This window comes from Heterocephalus glaber, unplaced genomic scaffold (genome assembly GCF_053883595.1).
Source record: "Heterocephalus glaber isolate CG9 unplaced genomic scaffold, H.glaber_assembly_v1.0 deba00001532, whole genome shotgun sequence".
Lineage (NCBI taxonomy): Eukaryota > Metazoa > Chordata > Mammalia > Rodentia > Bathyergidae > Heterocephalus > Heterocephalus glaber.
In genome coordinates, this window is record NW_028258330.1 from 3,272,613 (window position 1) to 3,295,144 (window position 22,532).

The following is a 22,532-nucleotide window of genomic DNA, read 5'->3' on the forward strand; positions in this document are numbered from 1 at the left end:
AGTAAGTGGATGTATGTATGAGGCGTAAATGTTATAAGATGCCTTTTAGCATAATTTATAATATCCTACTGTTTAAATGTTATAACTCATTTTTTTAACATTCCAGGGAATAATAAATCACAAAGGGAGGAGCTGGACTCTATTCTCTTTCTTTTTGAAGTAAGTTTTGGTTAATTCTTTTAACTTTCATGATTCTTGTACAAAACAAGGTATTTTAGGTGTTTAAATTCACTTAAAGACAAATAAACATGGCTGTAAATTAACATGTTCTCCTTCCTTCCCTCCCCATTTCTGCCCTTTCCTACCTTCTTCCCTTTTTTACAAATTTTTCCTGTGTGGGTATCTTGCTATGAGGTTTGTTGGATAGAAGAGTCTGGACATTTTAAATAGTAGTAGATAGAGAGAAGGTGAGCCAGTCCCAGTGCCTGGGAGGAGGCCCCCTTGTCACCATTCCACGCTCCTAGGGCAGAGAAGGTGAGCTGCGTGGGTGCCAGAGGCACCCCCCACCCCGGCCCCGTGGAAATGAGAAGACATGTAAACAAGCCTCAAAAACAGAGTTCCAGATCACCTACAGCAACCCCAAAGGGAAACAAGATGGAACAATCTGATACTCAACCACCTGGACTCCCTGAACTGGCAACAAAAGAGGATCTGGGAAAAATGAAATCAGAAATAATTTCTTAGATATTGCTAAATTTCTCTCCACAAAGTTATGTAAACTTGCAAGTCTTACATAAATTTTCTGTACCCTAACATGCAGATGACTTGTCTTTTTAATATAGGTAGACCTCTTGCTATGCAAAAACTCATTTTTAAGAAATTTTTACATTTTTCCATCTGCTGGTGGGGTTGTGATCTTTGTAAATATATGTATGTATCTGTATGTTGATCACATATTCCCTTCATAGCAGTGGCTGTGCCTGTTGATCTATTAAGCTGAAAGTCTTTTGCTCAAGTGTATTAGACAGGTGCCAGGTTATGGATACCTGGAGAGTTACACTCAGAACTGAGTTATAAATTCTGAAGCTAATTGTTGGTTGTTGAGAAAGTATTTGTGGTTTGTAGTTTTATGTGTGCTCAGGTTGTCATGAGAGGATAGACTGTTATGACTGTGAAGGACGAGCTGACCATGCCATTGCTGCCATGGTGGCTGGGGCGGGGCAGGGCGGAGCGGGGGGAGAGCTGTGTGGGGCAATGGTGCAGGGCTGTCTGGCTCACTAAGTAGAGAAAGCCATGAAAGGATCCGGCCCAGGACCTGGCTCATGGCTGGCACCTGCTGACTATGGTTCCCTCTCTCTCCTCTGAGTCTGTGCTCCTTCCCCTGAGTGACTGACAGCGGTTCATGGCCTATCTTGTGGCTATTGTGTTTCCTATGGTTTCATTCCATGAATGATACTTGGGCAGAAGAGTTGTTATAAAAACAGGAGCTTTAATTAATTCTGTCACTTAGATATCAATCTCCTGACCATCACATGTTTGAACTATTCCGTGCACTGTAATTATTGCATTTCTGTGATGGGGGATGGATTTACTAAAGAGTCTGTAAAATGTACGTGAGTTATGGAGCATGGGGGAAACCCGTGCTCCTGACACCCCTCCCCACTTTGAGGACTGAAAGCTACTTGGATCTTACCCACCTGCTTCCTCACCTCCAGGCAGCTGCTCCCTGATGGGTCACCATCCTCTTTTAAAACAGGGAATTCGCATGTGTATTTATATCCCTAAATAATTCATTGTGTAGTGTTGTTGGGTTTTGAGTGTTGTAGAAATGCTCTTATATAGTACATAATCACTTGTGACTTACCTTTTACCCTTAGTGTTATTTCTGTATTAAATTCTTTTATTGGTACATTGTAGGTATACAACACAATTACATTTCTCATTGGGAATTGTACCTTTGCATAATGCATCTTGGTTCTTATTTTTTCCCCATTCCTAGCCCTCCCTTCACGCCCTCCGCCTTTCCCTATTTACAAAAACTTTATTTCCATTTTTTTCATTTCTCATCATTTTTCCTTTCCCTTCTTTCCTTTCCCCTGCCCCTCCCACTACCCCTACCCCTTTGGACCTTTTCTTCCTATCTTGCATTATCGATTATTCATTCTAATCATTGGTACATTTTAGGTATAAAATATAATGACATTCATCATTGGAAATTTGCACCTTTATGTAGTCTCTCTGGGTTCTTATTTTTCACCCTTGCCCAGCCCTCCCTTCAACCCCTCCAGTCCTCTGTATTTACAAAGATTTTGTTCCTATTTTTCCATTTTCTCATATTAATCCCATTCCCTTCTATCCTTTCCCCCAGCCCTCTCACTTCCTTCTCCTTTGCCCCTTTTCTTCCTGTTTCACATTACCTACTATACATTTAGTCCTTATTTACACTTTCAGTTTCTCACACCAGAGAAACTATTTGGTATTTATACATGTGTGTCCTATTTATTTCACTTGAGAGTATTGCCTCAATGTGCATCCACTTAGCTATAAATGTCTCTTATTTCTCATTTTTTATGGCTGAGTAGTACTCCATTTTATAAAAAAACCACATTTTCTTTATCCAGTCTCCAGTTGATGGGCATTTGGGCTGTTTCCAAGTTTTAGCTACTACAAACTGCACTGCTATGAACATGGGTGCACATATATCACTGTGGTATGATTCTTTTAATTCTTTGGGGAAGATCCCCAGCAGTGGAATAGCGGGGTCAAATGGGACTTCCAGTCCTAGTTCTTTGAGGTATCTCCATACTGATTTCCACAGTGCTTGCACCAGTCTACACTCCCACCAGCAGTGGAGCAGGGTTCCTCTTTCCTCACAGCCCCGCCAGCATTTGTTATTGGTTGATTTCATGATAGCAGCCATTCTTTCTGGAGTGAGGTGGAATCTCAGTGTTGTTTTCATTTGCATCTCTCGAATGACCAGTGATGTTGAACATTTTTTCATGTATTTATTTGCTATTTCTACTTCTTTGTCTGAGAAATGTCTGTTCGTTTCAGATGGCCATTTTTGGATTGGGTCTTTAAATTTGGGAGGTCTGATCTTTTTAAGTTCTTTATAGATTGGAGATAGTAGACCTTTGTCTGAGGAAGAGCAGGTGAAGATTTTTTCCCACATTGTGGGTTGTGTCTTCACACTGCTAGTGGTTTCTCTTGCTGTGCAGAAGCTTTTTAATATGACGAGATCCCATTTGTTGATTGTTTGTGATAGTTCACAGGCAACTAAGGTTTTGTTCATAAAATCTTTTCCTACACCGATGTCTTCAAGGGTTCTACCTAACCTCTGTTTCAACTGGTTCAGAGTTTCTATTTTAATATTTAGATCTTTAATCCATTTTGATTTTAGTTTAGTGCATGGTGAGAGATACAGGTCTAGTTTTAAAGTTTTAATCTTTGGGAAGTTGAAACCCAATTTTTCCAGCACCATTTATTAAAGAGGCTATCTTTCCTCCAGTGAGGGTGTTTGGCTCCTTCACCGAAGATGAGATGGCTGAGTGTGTCTGGCGTTGTTTCTGCATCTTCTAATCTGTTCCACTCGTCCTCAGGTCTGTTTCTTTGCCAGTACCATGGTGTTTTTATCACAGTAGCTTTGTAGTAGAATTGCAGGTTGGGGATTGTAATATCCCCTGCCATGTCTCTGTTACCTAGAATTTGCTTTTGCTATTCTAGGTCTCTTCTTATTCCAAATGAATTTTTAGATTGTTTTCTCAAGGTCTATGAAGTATGTTGCTGGGATCACAATTGGAATTGCATTAAATCTATATAGCAGTTTTGGAAGTATGGCCATTTTCACTATATTAATCCTTCCTACCCAGGAGCAGGGGATGTCTGTCCATTTTCTGATATCATCTTCAATCTCTCTTTTCAGAGTGCCATAGTTTTCAGAGAAGAGGTCTTTGATTTCTTTCGTTAGGTTGATTCCTAGGTATTTCAGTTTTTTGGATGCTATTGTGAAAGGAATTATTTGCCCTATTTCTCTCTCAGTGAGTCTGTCATTGGTGTAGAGGAAAGCTATTAATTTTTGTGTGTTGACCTTGTAACCAGCTACTTTACTGAATTTGGTTATTAAGTCTAGAAGACTTTTGGTGGAGTTCTTGGGGTCTTCTATATAGAGTATCATGTCATCTGCAAATAATGACAATTTGACTTCTTCATTTCCTATCTTTATTCCTTTTATTTCTTTCTCTTGTCTAATTGCCGTGGCTAATGTTTCCAGAACTATATTGAACAAGAGTGGTGATAGTGGACATCCTTGTCTTGTTCCTGATTTTAGTGTGAAGGATTTCAGTTTTTGACCATTTAGTATGATATTGGCTGTTGGTTTTTGTTAGATGGCTTTTATCAGTTTGAGGTAGAGACCATCTATTCCAATTTTTTGTAGGGTTTTTTTTATCATAAATGCATGTTGGATTTTGTCAAATGCTTTTTCTGAGTCTATGGAGATAATCATATGGTTTTTGTCCTTGGCTCTATTGATATAGTGTATTACATTGATTGATTTGCATATGTTGAACCATCCCTGCATCCCTGGGATGAATTCCACTTGATCAGGGTGTATGATCTTCTTGATGATCTTCTGCATTTTGTTTGCCAGTATCTTATTAAGGATTTTTGCATCTATGTTCATTGAGGAGATTGGCCTATAGTTCTCTTTTTCAGTTGGGTCTTTCTCTGCTTTAGGGATCCAGGTGATGTTTGTTTCCAGGAATGAATTTGGGAGTTTTGCTTCCCTTTCAATTTCATTGAAGAGTTTAAACATTAGTGGCAGCAGTTCCTCTCTAAATGTCTTGTAGAATTCAGCAGTGAAGCCATCAGGGCCCAGGCTTTTCTTAGTTGATAAGTTTTTAATTACATTTTCAATTTCATTGGTTGATATTGGGTTGTTCAGAATTTTCAGGTCTTCTTCGTTCAAGTTTGGTAATTCATATGTATCTAGGAATCTGTCCATTTCTTCTGTGTTGTCCATCTTACTGCCATATAGGTTCTGCAAGGAGGTATTGATGATCCTCTGGATTTCTGCTGAGTCTGTTGTAATTTCACCCTTTTCATTCCTAATTGCATGGATTTGGGCCTTTTCTTTCCTTTTTCTGATAAGGTTGGCTGAGAGTTTGTCAATTTTGTTGATTCTTTCAAAGAACCAACTCTTGGCTGCATTGATTTTTTTGTATCGTTCTCTTAGTCTCCATTGCATTGATTTCTCCTCTGATCTTTATAATTTCCTTCCTTGTATGAACTTTGGGGTTGTCCTGCTCTTCTTTTTCTAGAAGCTTGAGGTTCAGCATCAGGTTGTTTAATTGGGCTCGTTCTGTTTTCCTAATATGTATATTCACTGCTATGAATTTCCCTCATAAGACTGCTTTCATTGTGTCCCACAGATTCTGATATGTTGTATTGTCACTGTCATTTAATTGAAGGAACTGTCTGATTTCTTCTTTAATTTCCTCTGTGACCCATTGGTTATTCAGAAGTGTGTTGTTCAATTTCCACATGTTTATGAAATTTTTTGAGTTTCTTTTGTTATGGATCTCCAATTTCCTTGCACTATGGTCTGATAATATACAGTGGATAACTTCAATTCCTTTGCACTTACTTAAACATGTTCTATGTGTGAGTATGTGGTCTATTTTTGAGAATGACCCATGTGCAGCTGAGAAGAATGTGTATTCTGATTTTGTGGGGTGGAAGACTCTGTAAACATCTGTTAAGTTCATTTGTTCAGGAGTTCTATTGAGTTCTAGTATTTCATTACTTATTTTTAGTCTAGTTGATCTATCTACTTGTGACAGTGGGGTGTTGAGGTCCCCCACCACAATTGTAGTAGTGCATATATGACTTTTCATGTCCATTAGTATTTGTTTTATATAGTTGGGTGCACTAGAGTTTGGTGCATAGATATTTATGATTGTCATGTCTTCCTCTTGGATTGTTCCCTTTACAAAGATGTAGTGTCCTTCTTTGTCTCTCTTAATCAGTGTTGGTTTGAAATCTACTTGATCTGCCAAGAGGATAGCTACTCCTGCTTTTTTTCGGGTTCCTGTCGCATGGAGTATTGTTTTCCACCCTTTAACTTTCAGTCTATGAGTTTCCTTTTGAATTAAGTGTGTTTCTTGTATGCAGCATATTGTTGGATTTTGCTTCTTGACCCATTCTGCCAGTCTATTTCTTTTGATTGGTGAATTGAGACCATTAACATTGATGGTTATAACTGAAACGTATTGACTTATCATTGCCATGACTTTTTCTTTTTGTTGGGTTCTCCCCCTTTACATTTAATTTCTCGTCATGCCAGATGGGTTTATTCTGCTTTGCTTTGTGGGGTTGTGATCCTCAATGTCTGTTCCTAGGATATTGTGTAAAATTCTTTGGAGTGCTGGTTTGGTATTCACGAAGTTCCTAAGGTGCTCTTTGTCATGAAAGTATCTTATTTCTCCATCAGTTTGGAAAGATAGTTTTGTAGGGTACATCAATCTGAGTTGGAGGCTGTTTTCTTTTAGGGCTTTAAATATGTCACTCCAAGCTCTTTTTGCCTTGATGGTTTGTGTTGAGAAGTCTGCTGTGATTCTGATGGGCTTTCCTTTGTATGTGATTTATTTCTTTTCTCTGACTGCTTGGAGTACTTTGTTCTTCTGTTGAGTTTCTGGAATCTTAACAATTATATGCCTATGTGTAGATTTTTTTTGATCAAGGCTATTTGGATTCCTATATGCCTCATTTATCTGTATGTCAAGCTCTTTTCCCCTCCTTGGGAAGTTTTCTGCCATTATTTCTGTGAAGAGATTTTTTTATGTCATCTGCACTCTCTCCTGTTTCTTCATTGAGCCCAGTCAGTCTTATGTTATTCTTCTTTGCATCATCTACCAGCTGCTGGATTGATTTCTCATGTTCCCCTATAATTTTGAAGCAATTTTTCTTTTCCTGGTCACTAATTGCAATCTTATCTTCTATATCTGAAATTCTATTCTCACATTGGCTCATTCTGCTGTATAGACTTTCAGTGGAGTTTTTCATGTCCTGGAAATCTATTTGCATCTGTTTTATGGATTCCATTTGTTTCTTATGTTGGGATTCCATCATGTTCCTGAGCTCCTCTCTAGATTTATTAATGATGTCTTCCACTAGGGGCACAATTTCTCCTGTTATCTGAGAAATTATTTCTGATTTCATTTTTTCCAGATCCCCTTTTGTTGCCAGTTCAGTGGGTCCAGGTGGTTGAGTATCAGAGTGTTCCATCTCATTTCCCTTTGGGGTTGCTGTAGGTGATCTGGAAGTCTGGTTTTGAGACTTATTTACGTGTTTTCTCATTTTGACTGGGGCGGGGATCTGTTAGCGCCTGCAGGGATTACCTCCTCTGAGCTGGGTAAGGTGCGACAGGGGCCGGGAGCAGCGGGAGGGATGGTGGCCGGGAAGCCCCTTCCTCTGGACCAGCAGCAGTGGGATGGTGGCTCAGAAGCCCCTCCCTCTGGGCCGGGAGGGGTGGGAGGAATGTTGGCTTCGAAGCCCCTTCCTCTGGGCCAGGAGCAGTGGGACGATGGCTCAGAAACCCCTACCTCTGGGCCGGGAACAGCAGGACTCAGTACCTTGGTCTGGTGGTCTGGTGTCCTCTGCAACTTTGTAGTGTGGAACCAGGTGGCTGCCTGTCTGCAGCGGAGTGATTCAGTGTCTTCCGCGCGACTCAGGACCTTGGTAGGGCGTGCACAGACCTGCCTGTCTGCAGTGGGCTGATTCAGCGTGTTCTGTGCGACTCAGGACCTCGGTAGGGCATGCGCAGACCTGCCTGTCTGCAACGGGGTGATTCGGCGTCTTCTGCGCGACTCAGGACCTTGGTAGGGCCTGTTCTTTCTAATATTTATCCACAGTCTTTGAATAGAGCTCTAATTCATTCATTCCCACTGCTGGATTGAATATATGTGAATGAATGTGACTGCATCTGAGAACCTATTGCTCATGAATATATGTGAATGAATATATGTGACTCCTTTGATTCCTACATTTTGTTTATAGGAGTTTTTGGTTTTCTTGGCAGGTAGGTAGATTAGTTGTGAATAATTAATGAACAAGCTGGCCAATTCTTCTGTTTTCTTTTGTGTTCTGCAGTGGGTCAGCCCTCTGTTACATTGGTAAATACAGTTAATGAAGGTGGTCTTCATGTTTCTGTTCTAAAGTGAGATTTTATTCATGCATCACCATTAAGAATAATATTTTCTACAAATTTCATAACTATTGTATCATATTAAATAAGTTTACATTCCTAGTTTGTGAAGATTTATAAAAATATTGTAGATGGGTTTTGATCTTTGATTTATAAAAATATTGTAGATTGCCACATTGATTAAGGAAATCTAATGATTCTTCTTAAGTACTGAAGTGGTACATTACAGTTTTAGATTTTGGGGCAGGCTGATATTTTGTTTGCAAGTTTTGATCTGTTTTCACCTGGGGTTGGCTTAAGTTTTCCTTCCTCATTGCTTTTGATGGTCCTGCTGGAAAGGTTTGTAAGATCTGCTGTCAAACATTTCTTCTTTTTCTTTTATAAGGATCTCTTGGTGTTCATGGGGGATTGGTTCCAGGCCCCCATGCAGATACCAAAATCTATGGGTGTCAAGTCTGCCTTCTGTGAAATGACACATATTTATTTTCAGACAACCTACACATGTTCTCTTTGGTGCTGTTGATCCCTTGTAGGTTACTTATGATACCTGCTACCATGTCAATGCTGTGTAAATAGCTGTGTTGTTAGGGGAATAGTGACAAGGAAAAAAGTCTGTACAATTCTCAGCTCTTGTCTTCTCAAATATTGGTGCTTTTCTGCTCTTTCTGGTCATATTTTCTAGGATTCTTGTCTGTCTTCCCTGTCTCTTGAGCTTGCTTTTATTTTCTCCTCCCCATCTCTTTGTCCTGTATTCTGGGAAATCTCTTCACTCTGTTTTCCAGTTCTGTAACTGTCTTCATGTGGGTCCAAGCTGCTGCTTGGCCCATCTATTGAGCTATAAATTTTAGTAATTTTTAAAATTTTGGTTTGGTATTCATATATAGCTCATTGCTTTTGATAGTCTCTTGATCCTTGTTTATTTTTAGATATTTTTAATTTTCTTGAATGTTTACTGTGTAATATTTTATATTTTATATCTGATAACACTAATATCTGAAGTCTTCAGTGGTCTAAATCTGTTGGCTATTTCAGCTGTCTCACAGTGGCTTCTTGTCCTGCATAATTTGTGATGTTTGATTTTGAGATCAATGTTAACTGGACACAGATTTAATATTTGTTAATCCCATTTCTTACAGAAAGTTTGTCTTTGCTTTTACCAGGAATCTGGCAGTGGTCTTGGTTGGGATCACTGTAGCTCTCTTTGAGGATCCTGCTTTCTTAATGAATGGAATTTTAGGTTCAGGTCCCCAAACTTACCATGGTGTGGGGTCTGGGGGCAGAGAGAGGAGACATCTGCAGACCCTAGTGCAGATATTGGCATTATCTCCCTGGCATTCTCAGTTCTTTTTCTTCACTTTTTGTTCACAGGTCAGATTTGGCTTACTTTTTTTTTTGATACTGGGGCTCAAACTCAGAACCTTGCATTTGCGAGGCAGGCGGCGGAACCACTGAGCTAAATCCCTGGCTGGCTTACTTTTCTTTTACTTTCTTCACTTTTCCTTCCCTGCTTCTCTCTTCCTTTTCTAGTTTTTTAGTACCTCGTTAGTTTCTCTATGTTTTCCAAAGCCCAGTAGCATTTTGAGAACCACTTTTATTGCTGTTGATCTAAGTGCTGGTGGCTTTGCAGCAGGAATGCCCTTCAGAGATCCTAGTCCTAGACTTGGCACCACAGAGGAAGTTTCCATACCTTCTTTCCTGTGCAGCAGTGCCGACCAGGGAGGGTAAGCCAGAGGTCCATTCCCAGCCACAGAAGATTAGTTGCCTAGGTAATAGGATGAATACATATTATTCAAAGCTTCATAAAACTTTCGTTTTGTGTAGTAAATACCAGTGAAGAATGAATTGTGTTCCTTTGGTTTATGCTTTAGAAGATACTGTAATTTGTATGCTTCATTCTGGGTTCTGAGCAATTTCACTGCTCCTTTCTGCATTAGTGCCATCTGAAGAGGTAGTTTCTGAGGGTTGGAGATGAATACTCACCAATGTGTAAATAATTGGGAGAGGCTTCCCCTAGAATGGAATCATTAAGATGTATTAAATCACAAAAGGGATACTGCGTAAAGATATTCTATAAATAAGAAATGGATTAGAAAAATGTAAAGTAAGGGAGTTAACAGGTATGAAAGGAGAGTACACAGAGAGTGATGCTCCCTGCCTGAGAGTCAGGCATGCACTTACAGGGAATTGGGAAGGGAGCAGTAGTTCTCAGATGCAGTGAGCTCCTGGACCTACATGATACACAGTCGGGGCCACAACCAGGCCAGATCACAGTGCCAGGTGGTGAGACCTTTCTGTCTGCTAGTGTGTGTGCATGGAAGATGGCCTTTGTGCCACCTTTGCTGGGGCTTCAGTTATGTGGGGTTTCTGTGGCTGCTGCATGGAGGTGTTTGTTGTGTGTAGTTTGTTATTTTTTACTGTGGTTGTAACTATACTTTTGCTCTTTGTTTTAAAACATTTCAGGGTGGGTGTGGTAACATATGTCTGCAATTCCAGCACTTGGGAGGCCCAGGCAGGAGGATTGCCGTGAATTTGAGGCCAGCCTGGATTCAGCCTGTCTCAAACTAGCCCCCCCCGCCCCAGCAAAACAAAACTAAAACCCCACTTATCTCATCTATCATTGCTGCATGTTTCAAAAGGAGGCCTAGGGATCAAACATGAATTTACATTGCCATCTCGACTGGAATGCAATGTTTTGTTTTGTTTTGGTTTTTTGGTATGGGGAATCGAACTCCTGGCCAGGCAGGCACTGTGGCACTGAGCTACATCCTGAGCCCTGGAATGCAATGTTTTACAAGGTCCATTCTGGCTCATTATTTCCTTCTGATGTAGGTTCTGTCTTCCCACTTTTTCTAAAGAAGGATTGGGAGCTTTGTGGAGTAAAGTGAGCTGTCCAAGGTCCCACCCTTAGCAAATGGTATCATGGCAAGATAGTCTCTGGTCTGATTCTAGAGTTCCTGGTTCTTATCGTCCTGTGGTGCTTCAGATGTTGTCTTCCTGCTCAGATAGTGTTTGACAGGCCCCTCCTCGGCTTGTGCTTGTCTGCACAGCTCACTCATCATGCATAGACACAACTATTGGCACATGTTCTTGTCAGACACAGGCCTTGGTGCTGCACATACAGAGGCAGGCATGATGGAGCTGTCTGTCCTCAGGGAGTGCATGGTAACATTGCATGGTGAGCTGGAGAATCCACTTGCAAGAATGGGCTATGTCAGGACTCCAGGAATGACCTCCCGAGCTGCAGAGTTCTGAATGCCCTTTGTAGGAGTGTTATTTTACTGGTGGCCCTTGAGATAGTTCCCTGCACAGGGAGACAAGGTTGCAGTAGGGGATGTAAGGCACCTGATGATGGGCCTATGGTCACATCATTCCTTTGACCTTGAGAACTTTCTGGGTTCACCTCTTGAGGTTATTTTAATGGTACCCAGGATTTGTTTTAATCAGTACAACAAGACACACAGGCATGAAAATGATGGTCTTGTGGGGAGAATTTTTTTTTATTGTTTTTTGGATCACACTCGGAACCTTGCACTTTCAAAGAGGTGGTGGCACCACTGAGCTAAATCCCCAGCCCCATAATGTTTTCTTTTTTTTTTTTTTGAGACAGGGTCTTGCTATGTGGTTCAGGCTGGCCTTGAACTCACTATGTAGCCTAGGCTGTACTTGAACTCATGGCAGTTCTCCTGCTTCAGCCTCCCAAGTGCTGGTATTACAGGTGTGTGCCACCATGTCCAGCTTTGTGGGGAGAAGTTTTAATTTGCTCACAGTTCCCTCAAAGCTGGAGATGTATCATGTCATACAGGGCCACCCAGTGAAGAACCAAGCAGAAAGCTGGCAGAGAGAGGACCCTGGGACAGAGGCCTTCATCATATTTTTTGCAGGAGGAAATGGGAAAGGCAAGGTAAACTAAGCAGGACCAGGGTTGAACAGTTGAGTAATTTCAGCAGACTGGGCTGTAGGGGTGGCCCTTGCTTGTCCAGTATCTGGCCCCTGGGTGATTAGGGCAGGGGAAGGTGTCTCATAAAAGGTGGTGGTGAGGGTTACACACTTGGGATTAGTTGGCTCACATATCAAAACCACACTGCTTACACATCTTAGGGGAGGGGCAGTTGTGCCCAGGTCAGTGAGGGCTCAGGTGTTAGAGCACTGAGGGTGTAGGAAATAAGACAGTATGATTTATACAGAGCCATCTGCATGGTGGCTATTGCATGGCGTCCTCTGAGTAGAGAAATGGAATAGTTTGGAGGTTTGTGTATATGGTTAAGAAAGTCTCTAGAATTGATAGCTAGGGATTTCCTTACCCTCATACCTGATTAAAATACACAGAGGAAGTTTAATCTCAAACTTCCATGTGTTTTGGCCATTTGTGTTGGAATGCTACTCATTCGGCTGTTTTTCATTTATCCCAATTAGAAGTCATGGTTAAACAGGATGTTTGATTTCTAGATTCCTTATTCTAAATTTTATTCAAGTTACCCTATCAGATCAAGCCCTGTTTTTAACTTGTTGACTTCCTGGAAACCTTGGACAAGTTCTTTGTAAGCTGTGAAGTGGAGCCAAGTTTATGTGACATGCAGCCTCTCCCTGGTCCCAGTCACTTTGGTATGTCCTTTCTCTGTCAGGCTCAGGCTACTTTGCCTCTTCACCCCTCTTGCATAGTTTCATTCTGCCTCCTGGTTTATGCAACTGTCTTTTGGGGGACTGCCCTTCGCTCTTTTTCCCATCTGGCTCGCTTTTTCAGGCTCTGTTGAACTCACTCATTTCTTCTGGCCCTTCCTGTTAGAGGTGCTCATTCTTCTTGTGAACTCATGTAATGATGGTGTCGTGCATGACTACTGATGCTAGCTGGGTGTTCTTGTTAGCCCTTAATATGACCGTCTTACTTTCTTAAAGAGACTGTAAAGTCCCTAGGGCCAGCAATCATTACATAGAGTCCTTTGTGTACCCCACAGCAATTTTCATTTGTTAATCTTTATTTTTGGATTAAAAGCTCTTAAATTCTATCGTTCTCTCCCATGGAGTTATTTGGGAGTTTTGCTTTAAACACATCTCACCTAGAATGCCCTGGATAAAAGTAATAGGAACAGGTGTGGGAAGAACTGGCCAGGTACAGACCAGGCATTGACAGTGGCAAATCTTCAGCCTGGATGGGGCACTTGGCCTTTGTTTACCTTGGTGCTCATGTCCGTGAAGTGAGGAAGTTGGATGGGATAAGCTTTGGGGTTTCTTCCAGGTCTAAAAGCCTGTGTTACTATAACTGTGGTCTTGTTTGAAGACTCCAAACAGGAAATCTTCACAACAGAAAGTTCACAAGGGAAGTATATTTTAGCTTAAAATTTAGTTTTATGCTTTTGTTTAGTTTTAAATATGAAATCACTTAAGTCTGATAAGCCTTTGAGCATCCTAAAGATTGTGATTGTTTTTCTGCTAGAGCCATGCTGACCAGTAGAACTTCCTGTACTGACGGGCATGTTGTTTACCTGCTCTGTCCACTTAGAGAACTGCTAGCTTCATGGGGAAGTGAGTGTTGAAATGAACCTGGTGTAACTGAGGGACTTACTTTTTAGTTTTAAGTTATTTTATTTGATTTAAATTTAAAATTCAGCAGCCACAGGTCAATAGTGGCTGCTGTATTAGACAGAGAATCTCTGGAGTCTTTCCAGTGGAGCTTGGTTACTTCATCTGAAAGACCATTTCTCTTTGCTAAGTTCAGGTTAAACCCTCAGTGTCCTGTATATCTGTGTCCCTGTGGGGCAGGGAACTTTAACTTCAAGGTCAAGGTTTCCTGAAATGGTTTCTCTGGGCTTCCTGTTCTTAGCCGAGTGCACTTGCTGAAGGGAATGGGCACCTACCTCAGCATGGGGAAGCAGGACTCCAGGTGGCTTTCTGCAAACACAAAATTGAAAAGCCATGAATAATTTCATTCTGCTGTTTTCACACTTGCTTTAATATGAAAATAAATAATGGCCAATGAAATTACTTAATAATTCATCTCCCCACCACAATTTCTGCCCCACTCCAAGCTGAAGAAAACAGGTTCAGTGTCATTCCAGGACGATATCTGTGTCCCTTCTTCTCCCTGCCTTTGGTGAAGGGAAAGTCTGGTTTGGGAAGCAATGGTGGATTGTGGCAGGTGAGCTACACAGCGAATGCAGGTAACATGTGGGCTTCTTACAGGCCACACAGAGGGAAGGAAATAATGGAGAGTATTAACTGCTGTTTCTTCTTGCTGGTAGAGCCCCCGGTTGGCCTCCTGGGTGATCTCCTGCTCTCCCTGCAGCATGGTGCTGATGCAGGATTGGATGGCTGAGCTCATGTGTGTGGAGCCTGCTGGGTGTAGACGTGTTTGGAATTCCTAATTTGACAAGGAGAGGAGAATCCTGGGCTGTGGTGGAATCTGTGTCTTAGTGTAATGGGATTCAGCACTGGGGCTCTTGCTCTTCATTGCTCCAGCAATAGGTTTAGCCTCAAATTCTGTTCCTCAGAGTAGGGGAATACAACTTTTAATGACATTTTTGTAACACAACTGGACACATTGCAATGGCCAGAGTTGTGCAAAAGGACGTGAAGCAAAGGACTGGCATCCCACTATGCACTGTTGCTTTGTGTGAATAATCTAGTAAATGGAATGTCGGAATGTTGGTGTATTTCCCATACAGGGAGAAATGCCAAGCCTGTCCATTTCCATAGGAAAGTTATTCTTGTTTTCTCATCTTTAATAGCACCATTCTGCTTCAGATGTTAATGGTAAATTACCTGAAGCTAAACTAGAATTGTGACATAAGAGGATTATAGGCAGTCTCCCCTTCCCTCCTGGAACTGTATCTTATATGAGTCTTGGAAAAGGAAAAGAGAAGAGAAGCTCCTAGGAGGGTCAGTGAAGAGGCTCAGGCCCAGGGCTGAGGCAAGTAAGTAACAGTCCCTTTCTTTCCTTTATACTGTGGCTAAGCCCTTTTCTTTTTCTTTCTTTTTTTTTCTGGCTTCTGTTATTTTTTTTTTCTTAAATTCTTCTATTGGTACATTTTAGGTATACAACACAATTACATTTCTCATTGGGAACTTGTACCTTTACATGATTCATCTTGGTTCTTATTTTTTCCCCATTCCTAACCCTCCCTTCACCCCCTCCACCCTTCCCTATTTATAAAGACTTTATTTCCATTTATTCCATTTCTTATCCTTTTTCCTTTCCTTTCTTTCCTTTCTCCTGCCCCTCCCACCACCCCTACCCCTTTGGACCTTTTCTTCCTATTTTGCATTATAGATTATTTATTCTAATCATTGGTACATTTTAGGTATACAATATAATGACATTCATCATTGGAAATTTGCACTTTTACATAATCTCTTTTGGTTCTTACTTTTCACCCTTGCCCAGTCCTCCCTTCAACCCCTCCATTCCTCCCTATTTACAAAGATTTTGTTCCTATTTTTCCATTTTCTCATATTGATTCCATTCACTTCTATCCTTTCCCCTAGCCCTCCCACTTCCTTCCCCTTTGCCCCTTTTCTTCCTCTTTCACGTTACCTATTAGATGTTTTAGTCCTTATTTACACTTTCAGTTTCTCACACCAGAGAAACTATTCGGTATTTATACATGTGTGTCCTTTTTATTTCGCTTAAGAGTATCACCTCAATGTGCATCCACTTAGCTATAAATGTCTCTAATTTCTCATTTTTTATGGCTGAGTAGTACTCCATTTTATAAAAAAAACACATTTTCTTCATCCAGTCTCCAGTTGATGGGCATTTGGGCTGTTTCCAAGTTTTAGCTATCTCAAACTGTGCTGCTATGAACATGGGTGCACATATATCACCGTGGTATGATTCTTTTAATTTTTGGGGAAGATCCCCAGCAGTGGAATAGCAGGGTCAAATGGGACTTCCAGTCCTAGTTCTTTGAGGTATCTCCATACTGATTTCCACAGTGGTTGCCCCAGTCTGCACTCCCACCAGCAGTGGAGAAGGGTTCCTCTTTCCCCACAGCCCGGCCAGCATTTGTTATTGGTTGATTTCATGATAGCAGCCATTCTTTCTGGAGTGAGGTGGAATCTCAGCGTTGTTTTCTTTGCATCTCTCGAATGACCAGTGATGTTGAACATTTTTTCATGTATTTATTTGCTATTTCTACTTCTTTGTGTGAGAAATGTCTGTTCATTTCAGATGCCCATTTTTGGACTGGGTCTTTAAATTTGGGAGGTCTGATCTTTTTAAGTTCTTTATAGATTGGAGATAGTAGACTTTTGTCTGAGGAAAAGCAGGTGAAGATTTTGTTTCCCACATTGTGGGTTGTCTCTTCACACTGCTAGTGGTTTCTCTTGCTGTGCAGAAGCTTTTTAATATGACGAGATCCCATTTGTTGATTGTTTGTGCTAGTTCACGGGCAACTGAGGTTTTATTCATAAAATCTTTTCCTACACTGATGTCTTCAAGAGTTCTACCTTACCTCTGTTCCAACTGGTTCAGAGTTTCTATTTTAATATTTAGATCTTTAATCCATTTTGATTTTAGTTTAGTACATGGTGAGAGATATAGGTCTAGATTTACTCTTTGGGAAGTTGAAACCCAATTTTTCCAGCACCATTTATTAAAGAGGCTATCTTTCCTCCAGTGAGGGTGTTTGGCTCCTTCACCGAAGATGAGATGGCTGAGTGTGTCTGGCGTTGTTTCTGCATCTTCTAATCTGTTCCACTCGTCCTCAGGTCTGTTTCTTTGCCAGTACCATGCTGTTTTTTTATCACAGTAGCTTTGTAGTATAGTTGCAGGTTGGGGATTGTGATACCCCCTGCCATGTCTCTCTTACCTAGAATTGCTTTGGCTATTCTAGGTCTCTTCTTATTCCAAATGAATTTTTGGATTGTTTTCTCAAGGTCCATGAAGTATGCTGCTGGGATCTCAATTGGGATTGCACTGAATCTATATAGCAGTTTTGGAAGTATGGCCATTTTCACTATATTAATCCTTCCTACCCAGGAGCAGGGGATGTCTGTCCATTTTCTGATATCATCTTCAATCTCTCTTTTCAGAGTGCTATAGTTTTCAGAGAAGAGGTCTTTGATTTCTTTCTTGATTCTTAGGTATTTCAGTTTTTTGGATGCTGTTGTGAAAGGAATTATTTGTCCTATTTCTCTCTCAGTGAGTTTCTCATTCGTGTAGAGGAAAGCTATTGATTTTTGTATGTTGACCTTGTAACCAGCTACTCGACTGAATTTGGTTATGAAGTCTAGAAGACTTTTGGTGGAGTTCTTGTGGTCTTCCATATACAATATCATGTCATCTGCAAATAATGACAATTTGATTTCTTCATTTCCTATCTTTATTCCTTTTATTTCTTCCTCTTGTCTAGCTTCATGGCTAATGTTTCCAAAACTATATTGAACAAGAGTGGTGATAATGGACATCCTTGTCTTGTTCCTGATTTTAGTGTGAAGGATTTCAGTTTTTGACCATTTAGTATGATATTGGCTGTTGGTTTTTCATAGATGGCTTTTATCAGTTTGAGGTAGAGACCATCTATTCCAATTTTTTGTAGGGTTTTTATCATAAATGGATGTTGGATTTTGTCAAATGCTTTTTCTGCATCTATGGAGATAATCATATGGTTTTTGTCCTTGGCTCTGTTGATATAGTGTATTACATTGATTGATTTGCATATGTTGAACCATCCCTGCATCCCTGGGATGAATTCCACTTGATCAGGGTGTATGATCTTCTTGATGATCTTCTGCATTCTATTTGCCAGTATCTTATTAAGGAGTTTTGCATCTATGTTCCTTAGTGAGATTGGCCTATAGTTCTCCTTTTTGGTTGGGTCTTTCTCTGCTTTGGGGATCAAGGTTATGCTTGCTTCCAGGAATGAATTTGGGAGTATTGCTTCCCTTTCAATTTCATTGAAGACTTTAAACAGTAGTGGCAGTAGTTCCTCTCTAAATGTCTTGTAGAATTCAGCAGTGAAGCCATCAGGGCCCGGGCTTTTCTTAGTTGGTAAGTTTTTAATTACATTTTCAATTTCATTGGTTGATATTGGGTTGTTTAGAATTTTTAGGTCTTCTTCATTCAACTTCAGTAATTCATAGGTATCTGGGAGTCTGTCCATTTCTTCCGTGTTTTCCATTTTGTTGGCGTATCAGCTCTCAAAGTAGGTATTGATGATCCTCTGGATTTCTGCTGGGTCTGTTGTAATTTCACCCTTTGTATTCCTAATTGCATGGATTTGGGCCTTTTCTTTCCTTCTTCTGATAAGGTTGGCTAAGAGTTTGTCAATTTTGTTGATTCTTTCAAAGAACCAACTCTTGGCTTCATTGATTTTTTGTATTGTTCTCTTAGTCTCCATTGCATTGATTTCTCCTCTGATCTTTATAATTTCCTCCCTTGTATGAGCTTTGGGGTTGTCCTGCTCTTCTTTTTCTGGAAGCTTGAGGTTCAGCATCAGGTTGTTTAACTGAGCTCATTCTGTTTTCCTAACATGAGTATTCACTGCTATGAATTTCTCTCATATGACTGCTTTCATTGTATCCCATAGATTCTGATATGTTGTATTGTCATTGTGATTTAATTGAAGGAACTGTCTGATTTCTTCTTTAATTTCCTCTGTGTCCCATTGGTTATTCAGCAGTGTGTTGTTCAATTTCCACTTGTTTATGAAATTTTTTGAGTTTCTTTTGCTGTGGATCTCCAATTTCTTTGCTCTATGGTCTGATAATATACAGTGGATAACTTCAATTCCTTTGCACTTACTTAAACATGTTCTATGTGTGAGTATGTGGTCTGTTTTGGAGAATGACCCATGTGCAGCTGAGAAGAATGTGGATTCTGATTTTGTGGGGTGGAACATTCTGTAAACATCTGTGAAGTTCATTTGTTCAAGAGTTCGATTGAGTTCTAGTATTTCATTACTTATTTTTAGTCTAGTTGATCTATCTATTTGTGACAGTGGGTTATTGAGGTCCCCCACCACAATTGTTATTAGTGCATACATGACTTTTCATGTCCGTTAGTATTTGTTTTATATAGTTGGGCGCACTAGTGTTTGGTGCATAGATATTTATGATTGTCATGTCTTCCTCTTGGATTCTTCCCTTTACAAGGATATAGTGTCCTTCTTCGTCTCTCTTAATCAGTGTTGGTTTGAAATCTACTTGATCTGCCAAGAGGATAGCTACTCCTGCTTTTTTTCAGGTTCCCGTCACATGGAGTATTGTTTTCCACCATTTAACTTTCAGTCTATGAGTTTCCTTTTGAATTAAGTGTGTTTCTTGTATGCAGCATATTGTTGGATTTTGCTTCTTGACCCATTCTGCCAGTCTATTTCTTTTGATTGGTGAATTGAGACCATTAATGTTGATGGTTATAACTGAAACGTATTGACTTGTCATTGCCATGACTTTTTCTTTTTGTTGGGTTCTCCCCCTTTACATTTAATTTCTTGTCATGCCAGATGGGTTCATTCTGCTTTGCTTCCTGGGGCTGTGATCCTCAATATCTGTTCCTAGGATATTGTGTAAAATTCTTTGGAGTGCTGGTTTGGTATTCACCAAGTTCCTGAGGTGCTCTTTGTCATGAAAGTATCTTATTTCTCCATCCATTTTGAAAGATAGTTTTGCAGGGTACATCAATCTGGGTTGGAGGCTGTTTTCTTTTAGGGCTTGGAATATGTCACTCCAAGCTCTTCTTGCCTTGATGGTTTGTGTTGAGAAGTCTGCTGTGATTCTGATGGGCTAAGCCCTTTTCTTACAAGCAGGACCTTGAAGCAGGGTAGCAGAACTGTATTTCTACAATGACCCAGGGTACTCAGTCACCACTTTCCTCTGTGTGGCCCGTTGTCCCCTTTGCGCTGTCTCCTCCTGCACCTCAGTGAATGGCGTCTTCCTCACACCTCTCAGACTGTTTTTGCCCTATATTTCTCTTCCCCGTAATGATGCCTTACTCTTACTGAGTGGAGAAAGGAAAAGAAGAAATAAGAAAATCAGAGTCTTCTCCAATCCTTGAACTTCAAGTCCTTATTGAGGATTTCAAATGTTTGGATGTTTCAGTGGATTTTTTTTTTCAATGACCAGGTCCAGTTTTTAATGCAGCTCCTGAGTCATTGCCATAATTTTATTTTATTTATTTATTTTTCCAGTACTGGGGATCGAACTCGGGACCTAGTGCTTGTGAGGCAGGCACCAGAACCACTGAGCTAAATCCTCGGCCCCCAGAGGACATTTTTAAAAGGAACTGAGGTGACATAGACACTCATCTTCCATAGTCATCCCCAATTCCAGTTGGCAAGGAAAATGAATGCCATTGGTTATCATGACCAGTACATTGGGTCATATTGTGGTAGGGGATATATTGTATTACATTATAAATATTTCAGATGCTAGTGGATGTGTTTATTTGTTCTGGCCTTTTCCATGGCATCAGTCATACTTGTGGCTTTTGTTGATGTCCCTCCCTTGGCTGGGAACACCCCTGAATGGTAGCAGTATTGTCATGGCATTGTGCGAGCTGCCCTAAGGTCTTCATGATGCTCATCCGCAGGGATCACACCAGAGAGTTGTGTGGCTCTTGTGCCCTTTCTCACCCTGCGTGCATGTGGCTGTGGTGGGAAAGTAGCTCTGTAGTCACTCCTTAGTCTGTGCACTGTGCTGTCTACTGGGGAAACACTAAAATTTGGGGCCTGGATCTTTTATTTCTATAGCACATAGTCATTATAGCATCAGCTTTTGATTGTAAAATGTTTATGATCTCTGAAGATTGAAAAATGAAAGCAAAATATAAACATCTAGTCTTTTCTAGAGATTCTTTGAGTGCATTTTTAATGATTAGAATTTGATTATCTTGGAGATATAGCTCTTTGGTAGAGCACTTGTCTAAGGCCCCGCACTGCTAAGTAAAGAAATAAATAAATACTGTGGCATGTTAATAATTTGTGTTAGACCAGAAGTTTCTGAATTGAAAAGAGCCATTTTCAATGGACAGTTTAACTTCCAAGCTTAATATTCAAGCCTGTCTGCTTTCTGATGGATTGAGTTTGAGAGGTGAGAAACTTGGAATTGGCCCAACAGGATATACTGAATTATGCAGTTATCCCTGGGGAAGGAAACTGGAGACAAGATGCTTGTGAAAGTCTGAAATTACATTCTCGTGATTATCTGCTGTGGCTCAGGTGCCAGAGCTTTCTGGCACACTGTCCGGTCATGCAGCATGCACTCACCTAGTCACCAGCTGACCCCTCCAGAAAGTCCTGCAGACGGCAGCGCTAGAAGATGCTTCTAGAATCTCTGAGGACTAATTGGAGAAACCACATCATGGCTAAATACTGTAGATGGGAAAGTTGAAATAAAATGTGAGCCTGCTATGTTTATTGTTAGAACAGCCAAAGAGATATGAAGAGCTTTTAATTCTCCTTTAAATTGATTAAAATGAATGTATCAACTCAGATGAGTATTTGGTTTCTTTTTCATGTACATTTAGGAGAGACTTGCACAGTTAATCACGATCATGTCTTACACATTTCCTACCACGTGGTTTCTGTTTGGATGTGTAGTGTGGTAGCTGTTTCATAGTGACACCTAGTGTTTGATGGGCTTATGACACTGGGCAAATTGGAAGGGAAGGTTGATCCTGCAGACTTTGGGCATTCACTGAGTGAGCTCAGTAGGGAGCCAGGCCCAGGCTGTGGGGCTCTGACATATTCTGACTGTGCTCAGGTCAGCTGAGACTGCTTGCATTTCCAGCCCTCTTCAGTTTCTGGGACAGGGAGAACCAAGTAGTCATGTCTCACTAATTAGTCTGTTGTGCAGAAGCTCCCTGGAAGTACATTTTCCTTTCTGTAAAAAATGGCACAAAAAGGACAGCCAACTAGTTGTGCTGGTACCAAAATCAAAGAGATTTGAGAGAGGTAGTAGTTTCCAGCCAGAAAGTAAATGCTTGCAGGAAGTGAAGAGCAGGATGCAGATGTGGCTTTGGCTGAGCCCCTGTGAGAGCATGGACAGAAGATTCCTTTCTGGTCTGTCCTAGTAAATGCTTTCTTCTGGGCAAAACCCACCTCTCAGGGGTGGAGTTTTACATTACTCTTGGAGGATTGTGAAGGTCAGTGGCTGCTCTCTTTAGAAAGAGATTAGAGCTTTGTATGATCTGAAGCTACGTGAAAACAACTTGTAGAAATTTATCAAGTGCCTAAGCTTCTCAATTTTTGAATATTACAGTTTAATACTTAATAAAATGTTTCTAATTCTGCGTTTTAGTACCTGACGGGAATGTTTCCAGTCTGGCCTGTCTGACCTTTGCATAGTATGGTTAGCATTTTCTCCCCTGCATGTCTGTGTCTTGGGCTGGTGCCTTGGTTAAGCGCTCCTGCCTGCTGCCTTCCCTGTGCTCAGACCCTGTCCCTGATCAGAGCCT

General features: G+C 40.8%; 1 protein-coding gene across 16 annotated transcripts in view; it reads left to right on the forward strand.

The window, feature by feature from the left end:
* The window catches only part of Ralgapa2 (Ral GTPase activating protein catalytic subunit alpha 2), a 364,983-nt gene that overhangs the window by 25,400 nt on the left and 317,051 nt on the right, over positions 1–22,532 (forward strand). For all 16 annotated transcript variants that reach the window (XR_015442045.1, XR_015442048.1, XR_015442046.1 and 13 more), the window contains exon 3: positions 107–159. Coding sequence is in view for 8 of the 16 variants with exons in the window: in XM_087189021.1 (XP_087045147.1) it covers positions 107–159 (53 nt within the window). In the remaining 8 variants the exon portion in view is untranslated. The remainder of the gene's footprint in view (positions 1–106; positions 160–22,532) is intronic.